This window comes from Phacochoerus africanus, chromosome 15 (genome assembly GCF_016906955.1).
Source record: "Phacochoerus africanus isolate WHEZ1 chromosome 15, ROS_Pafr_v1, whole genome shotgun sequence".
Classification (NCBI taxonomy): Eukaryota; Metazoa; Chordata; class Mammalia; order Artiodactyla; family Suidae; genus Phacochoerus; species Phacochoerus africanus.
Window position 1 is genome coordinate 54595246 of NC_062558.1, and position 14345 is coordinate 54609590.

The 14345-nt window shown below is 40.7% G+C and overlaps 1 protein-coding gene across 2 annotated transcripts in view; it reads right to left on the reverse strand.

Moving 5' to 3' along the window:
• RYR2 (ryanodine receptor 2) overlaps positions 1–14345 on the reverse strand; it is a 775249-nt gene that overhangs the window by 250852 nt on the left and 510052 nt on the right. For both annotated transcript variants that reach the window (XM_047762364.1, XM_047762363.1), the window contains 5 exons: positions 13691–13899; positions 12693–13045; positions 4089–4203; positions 2848–3008; positions 326–485 (listed from right to left, as the gene is read on the reverse strand). In XM_047762364.1, the coding sequence (XP_047618320.1) occupies positions 326–485; positions 2848–3008; positions 4089–4203; positions 12693–13045; positions 13691–13899 (998 nt within the window). The remainder of the gene's footprint in view (positions 1–325; positions 486–2847; positions 3009–4088; positions 4204–12692; positions 13046–13690; positions 13900–14345) is intronic.

Here is a 14345-nt window from a genome sequence, read left to right on the forward strand (position 1 = left end):
CAACTGCGGCTCCCATCTGATTCCTGGCCTGGGAACTCCATATGCCGCAGGGTAGACAAAAAAAAAAAAAAAAAGGAAAAAAGAATTACTGGAGTTATTTCATTTCATGACTACGTGAACATCTTTGGAGGAATGCGCTGCTTATGCTGCATGGCTTAGGGCACTGTTATTATTCAAACAGAAGTAAAAGTACAGAACTAACTCATTTTTGTTTTCATTTTCTTGTAACTTCAAATTCACTTTTTGATCTTACAATATGTGTTTTTTTCTCTAACGGGGTAAAGGTTTCCCCCCTGGCAGCACAAGGCCATCACTGACCACGCACCTGATAGTAGGTGCTCAGATCCTTGCCATTGGCTGTAAATGTGAGCAGCCCGCTGGCCGCGTCCACCACGCAGCCAATCTCCAGGCCATTGTTGTTGCGCCCTTGCCCCGGGCTCATGCTCTCACCCGCACACACCATGTAGCAGTTGCTGCGTTTGATGCTGAATTTTGGGAAAAACAAACAAACAAACAAACAAACTTATCTTTGTACAACCCCAGGTAGAACGGAAAGCATGTACATCTGGCAAACTACACCTAAGTTATGGTGTGCAAGCAACAAGCTCATGCTGAAATGGGAGAGGTGCATGATGGGTCTGATTCTGTGATTCTGAGCAAAACTCCATTGACTCGAGCGGACGTTCTGAATCAGGTCTTCTGAATCGCTCACTGTCACGCCTCATGAAGACAGGACTACGCACTGCAACTAAGTGAGAACTGACCAGCGCCTTCCCTCCAAAAACTCAAACCAAACTGGACATTTTTCTGAGGTTCAAAAAAGTTTAACTATTAAATCATTATCCAAATTGGTCATTTCCCTGTTCATGGGTATTTTTTTTTAACCACTTATTCTGAGATGAGAAGCATCCATTTCTTGAGACAGATTCTACATGATCCAACAGTGATTCGATCTATATAAATTTTGGCCAAATTTAAGCCCCTTTTTGGGTAATTCCTGGTCATCAGTTTTGAGAGACAGACTTAGCTAGGATGTGTGCAAAATCTGTGATGTTAACAGCAAATCCTACTTGGGTTTCACCTTCACCAGAACCTTTACTGACATGGTAACAAACTTAAATGATTTGAGTTTTGCCTCCTTGTCTTTCTAGCCCACTACTTGGTGCATATGTTGATGAGGTTTGCATAAAGGCCAAACGGAGGCAAGTAGGAGGAAAAGAAAAAGAAGGCTGAGATGAAGTCAGCTTCTGAATAATCAGAAGTCGGCAGTCTTTCAACATAGAGAACAGACTTGTGGTTGGCAGGGGATGGGGTGGGGGAGGGAAGGATTGGGAGTTTAGGATTAGCAGATGCAAACTAGTGTATACAGAATAGAGAAAGAACAAGGTCCTACTGCAGAGCACTGGGAACTATGGTCAATATCCTGTGATAAACCATAATGAAAAAATATGAAAAAGAATATATCTATGTATAACTGAATCACTTTGCTATACAACAGAAATTAACACATTGTAAATCAACTATATTTTAATAAATTTTTAAAAAGTTACCTATGTTTCTATACGCTATTTACGTAAGATTCAATGATCTTCCCTAGCCTGTATTTCCTACACCAAAGTCATCAGATATCCCAACCCTATATTAATTTATCTCCTTTCACTCTTGCCATCTCTGAAAATCAAATATATCCCTCAGAATATTGCAGACAGGTGGTTGAGGGCCCCGAAACTGATGTAAAGCACTCTTCACTGGAGGGGTTTTGCTAGGTCCACTACCTCAAGTGCTAAGTTCACTACAGTTCGTGTGTTAAAACCTGAAGGCAGGAGAGGGAGCTTCCAGTCACCAAAAATGGTGGTGCTGGAGTTCTCACTGTGGCGTAGTGGGTTAAGAACCTGACACAGTGTCTGTGAGGACATGGCTTTGATCCCTGGCCGCACCAGTGGGTTAGGGATCCAGCATTGCTACAAGCTGCAGCCTATGTCACAGATGCAGCTTGGATCCAGCATTACTGTGGCTGTGGCGTAGGCTGGTAGGTGCAGCTCCAATTCGACGCTAGCCTGGGAATTCTGTATGCTTCAGGTGCAGCCCCAAAAATGAAAAAAAAAAAAATGATGGTGCAGGTCTAAAAGAAAAGCAGTATTATGGAGGGCATTGTCTATGAGAAACCAACCTAGCAGATCAGCGAGGATGTGTGAGCGCAAAAGGTAGGTGCAAATGGCCAGATCTTCTCTTGTCTTATTCTGCAAGGAAGACGGCCTTCTTCACTTTTTTGAAGGTTTGGTTTGAGTTTGGTTTGTTTTTACAAATGAAAAAGGATGGCACAGAAAGTGTCATTGACTTACCCAAAGCCACACAGCGAGTCAATGGCAAAGCTGAGGAAAGAACCCACTACTCCTCAGTCTGAGTTCAAATGCATCCACCTGGTCTAAACCACTAGCCCGTTCTGTCTATACCTTTTTATCCCCACCCACAACCAGCTCCCAAGATACAGATCAGACCCTAGGCTAACAGCCTCACATTCATCCATCTCTAATCCCTAAAACAAAGGCTAAGCAATGGTAACCCAAGCTGATAATTAAATACGATGTCACCTGATGGAATAGATGATTATTACCCTAAAAAGATATGCTGCTCTGACTTTATAATGTTTTTCACTTTCAATACATTAAGATTCCTTACAGGTTTGTATGACCAACCAAAAGAACAATGACATTAAGGGCTTGATTATATTGTTTCTATAAATAGAATATTATCTCAGGCATGAAATCCAAGAGAAAAAAAATGCCTATGTTTATCAACATTTTTTATCAGCTGTCATTCACGTACAAAATACTGAGGAAAACCAACCTTTCGTGCACCTTTCCTTTCTCATCTCCTAGAGTGACGGTGACTGTACGAACTCTGTCCAAGTCAAAGGCTGTGTCGTACTGATGGAAATCGGATGTGATCCAGCCCACCCAGACGTTAGCAGGTTCTTGTCCAGGAAAGATTCTCACCGAGTAATAGTACTGTCAAGACAGCAACACCAGGTATTGGCAAAGGAAAATAGAAACAAAACTCCAACTGGCAATGTCTTTAAGTTGCCTAAGAAGATATGTTTTTGTTGAAAATCATTTGGCCTCACTAAAATGTTGTAGGCACAAAGGATGCTACAAAATGAGAAAAGTCATAAAACAGATATCCTGCCTTATTTCAGAAATAATGGAAAAAAGAGGAAAGACTCCACCTGAGCCAATAATGATTAGAGGCTCTTTATACTTCCAAGTATGTATTATGGATGTGTACCTACACAGTATGTTTCTGTAGTAAAATCATCAATCCATAAGGCAGGTAAGCTTCAAATTCTTCAGGTTTCTACAAGAACACTAATCTATGATAGACTTTTTATACCTTGAATATGCTTTGCTTTTCCTATCAAGAACATAAAGGAGGTTGACTCCTTAAAATCACTTTGTAACAGTTCAGACCTCATATGTGAAAGTCAAGTTCAAACACGGGGGAACCCTATAAAGAACAAAGCTATATATATACATATTTTTCCATTTGGCTACGATAAGTGATCCTGTAGACATATTGCTGAGATGAAGGAAATTACAAAACGTCCTTGGAAAAATTAAGTGGCAAATTAAAATGCTGCCAAGAAAGAAGATAGCAAAATCAGGCCAGAGGGTGCCATTTTAAGGATTATTTTTCCCCTAAATTAGCTCTCTTATTGCATAATGTACAACAGAATAGACATAAATATATTTCCAGTCCCCAAAAGATAAGCGAATAATTATTTTTAAAATCAGCTTGCTAGGAGTTCCTGCTATAGAGCAAAAGGATCGGCAGTGTCTCTAGAGTGGTGGGACACAGGTTTGATCCCTGGCCTGGCATAGGGGGTTAAGGATCCAGTGTTGCTGCAGCTGCAGCATAGGTCACAACTGTGTCTCAAATCAGATTCTTGGCCTGGAAACTCCATATGCCGCAGGGTGCCCCCGCCCCCCCAAAAAAACCTGTTAAATATTATGAATCAAAGTTAACTATTTGAAATGAAAAGCATGATCACTGCCAAATAGAAATAAATGGCTAAAGCTGCAACCTCATACCGTGGACGTTTGCATCAAGTAATCGTAGTCGTCCCTGTCATCTGCAAGGACGTCTTCTGTGAGTCTGGCAGAATGGCTTGTGCTGTAATCTGGCTTTGTCCTTCTAAGCAAAAATCTGAAATATTTTAGAGGACTAGGAATAAGCAACATTAAAATGTTTTATTTCAAACTTAAACATATAACTGACTTAATGGAGTGGTTGTCAACCAGGAAGATAAGCTCCCAAGAGGACATTGGGCAATATCTGGAGATATTTTTGGTTGTTACACTGGGCAGGTGCCATTGGCAGGGGAAGACCAAGGATCCTGCTAACATCTGTCAATGCACAGGGCAGACTAACAATAAATATTTATCTGACCCAGCATTTCAATAGTGCTGAAGATGAGAAGTTAGGATTTCCTGTCAGAAAGGATGCTAAAATAACATGCCTTCTTATCCACAAAAAAAGTATTATTTGGAGAGAATACTCTTTAAGTTTCAACCAATAATGAAAATACAAAATATCTTAAAATCTAACTCTTGGGGAAAAAAGTACTTACAAATCATGTATCTGAGAAGAGTTAATATTTAGAACATATAAAAATTCCTACAACTCAGCAATTAAAAAAGCAAACTACCCCATCAAAAATGGGCAACGAACTTGAATATATTTCTCTAAACATGATCTATAAATGACCAATGAGCCTATGAAAAGATGCTCAACATCACTAATCATTAGGAAAATACAAATCAAAACCACAATGAGTTATCACTTCACACTCAAGAGGATGGCTGCTATCAAAAAACCAGAAAGTGACAAGGCTGGACAAGGATGTGGAGAAGTTGGGACCCTTGTTCAGGGTTGATGGGATTGTCAAATGGTACACCTGCAATGGAAAACGATATGAAGCTTCCTCAGAAATTTAAATACACAACTACCAGCAATCTCAGTTCTGAGTATATAGTCAAAAGACAAAGTAGGGTCGTGAAAAGATATTTGCACACCCATGTCCATAACAGCACTATTCACAATAGCTAAGACTTGGAATTGCTCTAACTGTTCATCAATGGATGAATGGATAAACAAAATGTGGTGCGCGCGCACACACACACACACACACACACATACACACAGGAATATCATTCAGCCTTAAAAATGAAGGCAGTTCTGACACACACACACACACAACAACAACACATATATGAACCTTGAGGACATTATACGACATGAGATGTCAGTCACAAGGAGACAAATCCTGCATGATTTCATTTATATGAGGTATCTAAAACAATCAAACTCATAGAAACAAAAAGTAAAATGGTGATACCATGGGGATGGGGAGATTGGATAGGGAAGGTCCTTTATGGGTGTAGTTTCAGTTTTGCAAAGTAAACTTCTGGGGAGATTGGAAGATGGCAGAAGAGTAGGGGGACACACTCGCCCTCTCCCACAAACACAACAAAAAAACACATCTGCAGGTTAAATGACTCACACAGAACAGCAATTAATCGCCAGCAGAAGAACCTAAACTCCAATAACGGCAAGAATCTCATGACATAACTGGGTAAAACAAGAGAAAAGAGGAGAGTGAGAGAAGGGGAATCGGAGCTGGACGGGCGCTCCCGAAAGGGAACTGTGGCAGAGAAAGGGATACCACACCCTGGAAAGTCACCTACTCGATGGAAAGATCAACCAAACCGGAGGAATCTCCAGATGCAGAGAAGAGCGCAGCACTGATTCTGAGTTCTGAAGAGCAGAGTGAGAACCGAACAGATCATCTGAACTACTGGCACAGTCACCAAAAACCCAGACGCTTGGGTGGGGGCTGGGCACCGACACCTTGGCTCCAGAGGTTAGTCCCCGGGAATGGAAACAGGCTGGGGTGGGTGGTGCTGAGACTGCTTGGGGGACCAGGAACCAGTCTGCTCAGTTCTTGGGTCAGAGACTGCCTGGGAGACTAGGAAGCTGAGCATATCGGGTGCAGGGCGCAATACGCTAAGGGCTGGGGGTGGAAAGCTACATCAGAGGGAACCTGGGAGAAGAGCTGGATCTGCAGGAGAGACAAGGTGCCAGTGTTGGGGAGGGGAGAGGAAGAGAGGTGGGTCACAACAGAATACTCCCCACACCATAGTGGGCTCACTTGCCCACCAGCTCTCAGAAAGCTGTGCTTCCCAGTGCATCCCTCCTCCCCCACCATGTGCATGCACGCCAGACCTGAGGCTGCCTGCCATCCCGGAAGGCTGGCCTCACCATTTGCAGGAAGCTGACCACTGCAGGAGCTTTCCCTGCCCGGGCCTGCCTGCCCTCTGGAGGGGCTACACCCCCACAGAGCAGCACCTAGCACCGCCAGCCCCCAGGAAAAGGCCCGCAGCCCAGAAAAGCTAGTACAAGCTCAGCCTGGCCATGCAAATCTGCCTTCATTGCCATGTGATCCTGCCAATCCCTGCTGCCCTGGGGAAGAGTCCCTTGGGTTCTCAGTGGCCCAGATGGCTTCTCCTGCCCTTGGGGGGGTGCTGCACTCCTGTGGAACAGCTGACCAGCACCGCCAGCTCTGTAGAAGAGCCCCACAGCCCAGTAACACCAGAGCAAGCTCTGCCCAGCCGCGTGAAATCTGCTTCCATCGCAGTGCAGACCTCCCAGTCCTGTGTGCCCTCAGGAAGTCCTCCTTTGCATCAGAGAGAACCTGTCAGCCCCACCCCCACCCTCAAGAAAACCCACGCTGTCTCGAAGAAGACGACCAACAATGCCAGCCCCCGGGAAACATTACACAGCAGTGCCACGGCAAACTCTGCCTGGCCACGGGGAGTACAACTCCACCAAGAAAAAGAAAACAATGAGCAAGTTGAAGAAGCTGAGAAACCACCCCCAGTTAAACCAACAGGAGAACTCACCTAAAGCAGTCAACAATGAAACAGACCTATGCAGTCTGACAGACTTGGAGTTCAAAAGGGAAATAGTGAAAATACTGAAGGAATTAAGAGAGGATATGAACAGTAATGCAGATACCCTCAGAAAGGAACTAGAAAACATAAGGAGGAGCCAAGAAAAACTAGAACATTCATTTGCAGAGATGCAAACTGAACTAAGGGCAGTAAAAACCAGAATGAATAATGCAGAAGAACGAATCAGTGATATGGAAGATAGAATAATGGAAATCACCCAAACAGGACAGCAGACAGAAAACCAAATGAAAAAAAAAATGAAAGCAATATAAGAGACCTATGGGATAATATAAAGCAGACCAATCTATGTATAATAGGAATTCCAGAAGGAGCAGAAAAAGATTAGTGGATGGAAAATATATTTGAAGAAATTATCACTGGAAACATCCCAAATCTAAAGGATACTGATTTCAAGATACAGGAAGCACAGAGGGCCCCAAACAAGTTGAACCCGAATAGACCCACGCCAAGACACATTATAATAAAAATGGCAAAAGTTAATGATAAAGAGGGTATTCTAAGGCAGCAAGAGAAAAGCAAAATGTTACCTATAAGGGAACCCCCATAAGGTTATCAGCTGATTTCTCTTCAGAAACTCTACAGGCCAGGAGGGAATGGTGAGAGATTTTTAAAGTACTAAAACGAAAAAATATGCAACTTAGAATACTCTATCCAGCAAGAATATCATTTAAAAGAGAAGGGAAAATAAAAATTTTTTCCAACACACACAAGCTAAAAGAATACAGCAGTACAAAACCCAGGCTAAAAGAAATATTTAAAGGGCTTCTCTAAACCAAAAAGAAAGGACTGAGGAAGCCACAATCAGGAAGCAGTCACTGAGATAAGCCAGAATGCAGATTTAATCATGAACATGTTTAAAACAAAATAAAATTAAAAAGAAAAAAAAAAAGAGTCATCAAAATCATAAAATGTGGGCAAGGGATGCGAGGAAATAAATTCTCTTTTTTTAAATTTCTTTTCTTCTTTCTTTCTTTCCTTTTTTTTTTCTTTTTTGTCTGCTTCTCTTCTTAATTTTAGTGTAGTAATGAAATGTTTGAACCTACAGGACCATCAGGCTAAAATATATAATTATAGGAAGGGGTTAACATTCTTTAAAAACAGGGGAACCACAAATCAAAACCAAACATTGCATTTGCAAAAAATGAAAAGAAAAACATTCAAGCAGAAAATTATTGGAGACCATCCAACCAAAAAAAGAAAGGAAGAATGGAGAATCACAGAATCAACTGGAACACGTGGGTTAAAACGGCAACAAATAATCATCTATCAATTATCACCTTAAATGTCAATGGACTGAATGCTCCAATCAAAAGACACAGAGTGGCTGAGTGGATAAAAAAGCAAAAACCTTCAATCTGCTACCTACAAGAAACTCACCTTAGGACAAAGGACACATATAGACTGAAAGTGAAGGGGTGGGAAAAAATATTTCATGCCAATAGACATGACAGGAAAGCTGAAGTGGCAATACTCATATCTTGACAAAATTGACTTTAAAACAAAAGACATAAAGAAAGACAAAGAAGGACACTATTTAATAATTAAGGGATCCATCTAAGAAGAGGATATTACTATCATCAATATATATGCCCCAAATATATGAGCACCCAGATACATATGACAAATATTAACAGACATAAATTGATGGGAATACAATCATAGTAGGAGACTTTAATAGTCTGCTCACATCAATAGACAGATCCTCTAAACAGAAAACCAATAAAGCAACAGAGATCCTAAAGGAAACAATAGAAAAGTTAGACTTAATTGACATCTTCAGGACACTACATCCAAAAAAATCAGAATACACAGTCTTCTCAGGTGCACATGGAACATTCTCAAGAATCGACCACATATTGAGACACAAAGCTAATCTCAATAAATTTAGGAGCATAGAAGTTATTTCAAGTATCTTCTCTGACCACAATGGCGTGAAACTAGAAATCAACTACAGGAAAAGAAATGAGAACAAACCTACTACATGGAGACTAAACAACATGCTACTAAAAAACCCATGGGTCAATGAGGAAATCAAGAAGGAAGTTAAAAAATACCTGGAGACAAATGATAATGAAGACACAACCTCTCAAAATCTATGGGACACTGCAAAAGCAGTGCTCAGAGGGAAATTCAAAGGGATGCAGGCCTTTTTCAAAAAAGAAGAAAGATCTCAAATTGACAACTTAACCCTCCACCTAAACAAATTAGAAAAAGAAGAAAAAGACCTAAAGTCAGCAGAAGGAAGGAAATTATAAAGATCAAAGAGGAAATCAATAAAATAGAGATTCAAAAAACAATAGAGAAAATTAATAAAACCAAGAGTTCGTTCTTCGAAAAGGTAAACAAAATTGACAAACCCCTGGCTAGACTCACTGAGAAGAGGAAAGAAAGAACCCAAATAACCAAAATTAGAAATGAAAAAGGAGAAATCACAACAGATTCTGCAGAAATACAAAAAACCATAAGATAGTACTATGAACAACTATATGCCAACAAATTTGACAATCTGGAAGAAATGGACAGTTTTCTAGAATCTTACAGCCTGCCAAAACTGAATCGAGAAGAAACAGACCAACTGAACAGACCGATCACTAGAAATGAAATTGAAGAGCTCATAAAAACAGTCGCTACAAATAAAGTCCAGGACCAGATGGCTTCACAGGCGAATTCTACCAAACATGTAGAGAGGATCTGGTGTCCATCCTCCTTAAACTTTTTCAAAAGATTGAAGAGGAAGGAACACTCCCAAAGATATTCTATGATGCCACCATCACCCTAATTCCAAAACCAGACAGAGATACCACCAAAAAAGAAAACTATCGGCTAATATCTTTGATGAATATAGATGCAAAAATTCTCAACAAAATTTTAGCCAACTGAATCCAACAACATATCAAAAAGATCATACACCATGACCAGGTAGGGTTCATCCCAGGTTCACAAGGATGGTTCAACACAGGTAAATCAATTAACGTTATACACCATATTAACAAAAGAAAAGTCAAAAACCATATGATCATCTCAACAGATGCAGAAAAAGCATTTGACAAAGTCCAACATCCATTCATAATCAAGACCCTCGCCAAAGTGGGTATAGAGGGAACATTCCTGAATATAATCAAAGCCATTTATGAGAAACCCACAGCAAATATAATACTCAATGGGGAAAAACTGAAAGCCTTCTCACTCAAATCTGGAACAAGACAGGGATGCCCACTCTCACCACTGCTCTTCAACCTAGTGTTGGAAGTCCTAGCCACAGCAATTAGACAAACCAAAGAAATAAAAGGCATCCATATAGGAAGAGAAGAGATCAAACTGTCACTGTATGCAGATGACATGATACTATACAGAGAAAACCCTAAGGACTCAACCCCAAAACTACTTGAACTGATTCATAAATTCAGCAAAGTAGCAGGATATAAGATTAACATTCAGAAGTCAGTTGCATTTCTGTATAGCAGCAATGAAATATTAGACAAGGAATACAAAAATACGATACCTTTTAAAATTGCACCTCACAAAATCAAATACCTCGGAATACACCTGACCAAGGAGGTAGAGGACCAATATACCGAGAACTATAAAACTTTAATCAAAGAAATCAAAGAAGATGTAAAGAAATGGAAAGATACTCCATGCTCCTGGATTGGGAAAATCAATATTGTAAAAATGGCCATACTCCCCAAAGCAATCTACAGATTCAATGCAATTCCTATCAAATTACCCATCACATTTTTCACAGAACTAGAACAAACAATCCAAACATTTATATGGAACCACAAAAGACCCAGAATCGCCAAAGCAATCCTGAGAAACAAAAACCAAGCAGGCGGCATAACTCTCCCAGACTTCAAGCAATATTACAAATCCACAGTCATCAAAACAGTGTGGGATTGGTATCAAAACAGACAGACCAATGGAACAGAATAGAGAACCCAGAAATAAACCCTGACACCTATGGTCAATTAATCTTTGACAAAGGAGGCAAGAACATCAAATGGGAAAAAGAAGGTCTATTCAGCAAGAATTGCTGGGAAACCTGGACAGCTGCATGCAAAGCAATGAAACTAGAACACACCCTCACACCATGCACAAAAATAAACTCCAAATGGCTGAAAGACTTAAATATAAGACAGGACACCATCAAACTCCTAGAAGAAAACATAGGCAAAACACTCTCGGACATCAACATCATGAATATTTTCTCAGGTAAGTCTCCCAAAGCAATACAAATTAGAGCAAAAATAAACCCATGGGACCTCATCAAACTGAAAAGCTTTTGCACAGCAAAGGAAACCAAAAAGAAAACAAAAAGACAACTTACAGAATGGGAGAAAATAGTTTCAAATGATGCAACCGACAAGGGCTTAATCTCTAGAATATATAAGCAACTTATACAACTCAACAGCAAAAAAGCCAATCACCCAATGGAAAAATGGGCGAAAGACCTGAATAGACTATTCTCTAAGGAAGATATACAGATGGCCAACAAGCACATGAAAAAATGCTCAACATCGCTGATTATAAGAGAAATATAAATCAAAACTACCAAGAGATTCCACCTCACACTAGTCAGAATGGCCATCATTAATAAGTCCACAAATAACAAATGCTGGAGGGGGTGTGGAAAAAGGGAACCCTCCTGCACTGTTGGTGGGAATGTCAACTGGTACAGCCACTATGGAGAACAGTTTAGAGATACCTTAGAAATCTATACATAGAACTTCCATATGACCCTGCAATTCTACTCTTGGGCATCTATCCGGACAAAACTCTACTTAAAAGAGACACGTGCACCTGCATGTTCATTGCAGCACTATTCACAATAGCCAAGATATGGAAACAACACAAATGTCAATTTACAGATGATTGGATTCGGAAGATGTGGTATATATATACAATGGAATACTACTCAACCATAAACAAGAAAGACATAATACCATTTGCAGCAACATGGATGGAACTAGAGAATCTCATACTGAGTGAAATAAGTCAGAAAGACAAAGACAAGTACCATATGATTTCACTTATAACTGGAATCTAATATACAGCGCAAATGAACATTTCCACAGAAAAGAAAAACATGGACCTGGAGAATAGACTTGTGGCTGCCTGATGGGAGGGGGAGGGAGTGGGAGGGATTGGGAGCTTGGGGTTATCAGATACAACTTGGAATGGATTTACAATGAGATCCTGCTGAGTAGCATTGAGAACTATGTCTAGATACTTATATTGTAACAGAACGGTGGAAAAAAAAATGTACACATATAAGTGTATCTTGGCCCCCATGCTGTACAGCGGAAAAATAAATAAATAAAAAATAAATAAAAATAAACTTCTGGAGATCTGTTTCACAGCCACATGAATATTCTTAACACTACTCTACTGTACACTAAAAAACTGGTAAGGTGGTAAATTTTATTTTTACCACAATGACAAAAACTCATAAAAAAAGTAACTCTTGGGATAATATGTCACAGGCAACAAATCAGATGGCAAACAGGTTGCCTTACTGTTTTCTGCAGAATCCTTTGGGTGTGAAAAAGGAGGAAGAGGAAGAACGAACTGACCTTGGAAATCCCTTACTTGCTATGACCCTCTCCTGGGACCCCTGCATAATAACTCCATATTTAAAGTCATTTTGCATAGATCAATGACCTTTGCTTCAGACGAGAGGGCTTTTCCTGAGCATAATCTTTATGGTTGTTAAACTCCGGCTTTGTAGCTTCTTTGTCTTTGTCCACTCGATCTGGCACCAGATGGCCATGCGCTGTCTTCATGAGAACCTCAAAGTCAGAATCTGCGTCATAGTCCTCCAAATCATTCTTGGGCCCAAAGAGGCTGGCGCCAGGGATTCCCCCGGCGGAAGTCTTGGAGAAGACCTCGGCACACTCAATGGGCATGCTCAGACGGTAAAACATGATATCTGTGCTGCTGTTCTGAGAGCCGAAGGACTTTTGGGTGACCTTCAAACACGGGGAACTGTCTATGGTGCCATCGATTCTGGTCACCTAGTAAAGGAGGAAGCAACAGTTCAAATACGAATCACTATCAATTTCCTGATTCTAAAAACAATACGGTGCATCGCCTTTAAAATCCCAAATACGTCCCACTCATGGCATAATATCATAAATTAGATTTCAACAAAGGGATTACTGTGTCACAGACATACTCACAGTTCTGCTTCTAACTCAGAGATGATTTGGGAAATGTACATTATAACTATAAATATACATATTGAGCCTGACATTGCCTATATAAAAAGAAAGATTATATACAATTGATCCTTTAACAACACAGGCTTGAATCCACTTACAGGCAGGTATTTTTCAGGAGCAAATACTACAGCACTACCTAATCCGAGGCTGGCTGAAACCACGGATGTGCGGGAACGACCAATGCCGAGAGACGATTATAATTTACACTCAGATTAACCCCAAACTAGTTCAAGGGTCAACTGTATTTAGTCTAAACAGCCTCTCATAAAGTACCGAAAATAAGAGAATAATCCTACCCTTAGATTCCACTACAATGGAGCACACCGAAACCATCATTTTAAAGTAAGTGACAGAAACTGTCCAGGTAGGAGCTCCCATGTGTACTGACATTCTGTCCTGGTTTTTGGCAGTGATCTGATTTTTAAAGGAAAAGCAAACCTCAATATGTTCGTGGCTTGATGGAACTTGGAGAAACTGTGGAAGCCTCTTGCTCAGCCACATGGTAATATCCCTGTTTGTGTTAACAGCGAATGGTTCATAGCCCTCTTGCAAGCCACAGATGGTGAAATATTTCAAGGTGCTGACATCCTTTCCAAAGTTCATCCTGCCCACCTGAGCTACTCCAAGGCTACACACAGGTATGAATCCTGGGAAGAAAGAAAATACATCAAAATCTTCAGGTTCATTCATATAAGATCCTTTTAGTAGAGAATTACCCAGAGTGTTGCTCCAGAACTCTTAACCTTTGTGAGACCTGCCACCCTGAGGTGAAAACAACAGTGGAGTAAAGAGACCACCACAGATACTAGGTATTAAATGGAAGGGTGAGAGGACCAGTGTGTGCTCTTGGCATCATCATTTATTAAAGGTGGGTCCTAAGTAAGTCCCTTCTTTCACCTGGGACTTCTTCAGGGGCCTTAGGGGGCACAGCCCCATTCCAGACCCTCCTGACTCCCAAGTGCAAGGGATTCTATTGTCAAGGGCAAGGGAGAAGGAAGTCCCAAAGTGTGTTGCTAGAGAGCCTGAAAGTACCAACACCCAACAGAGCTAGGCTGCAGATTTCTTTACCTGGAACTCAAAGGAAAAAAAAAAT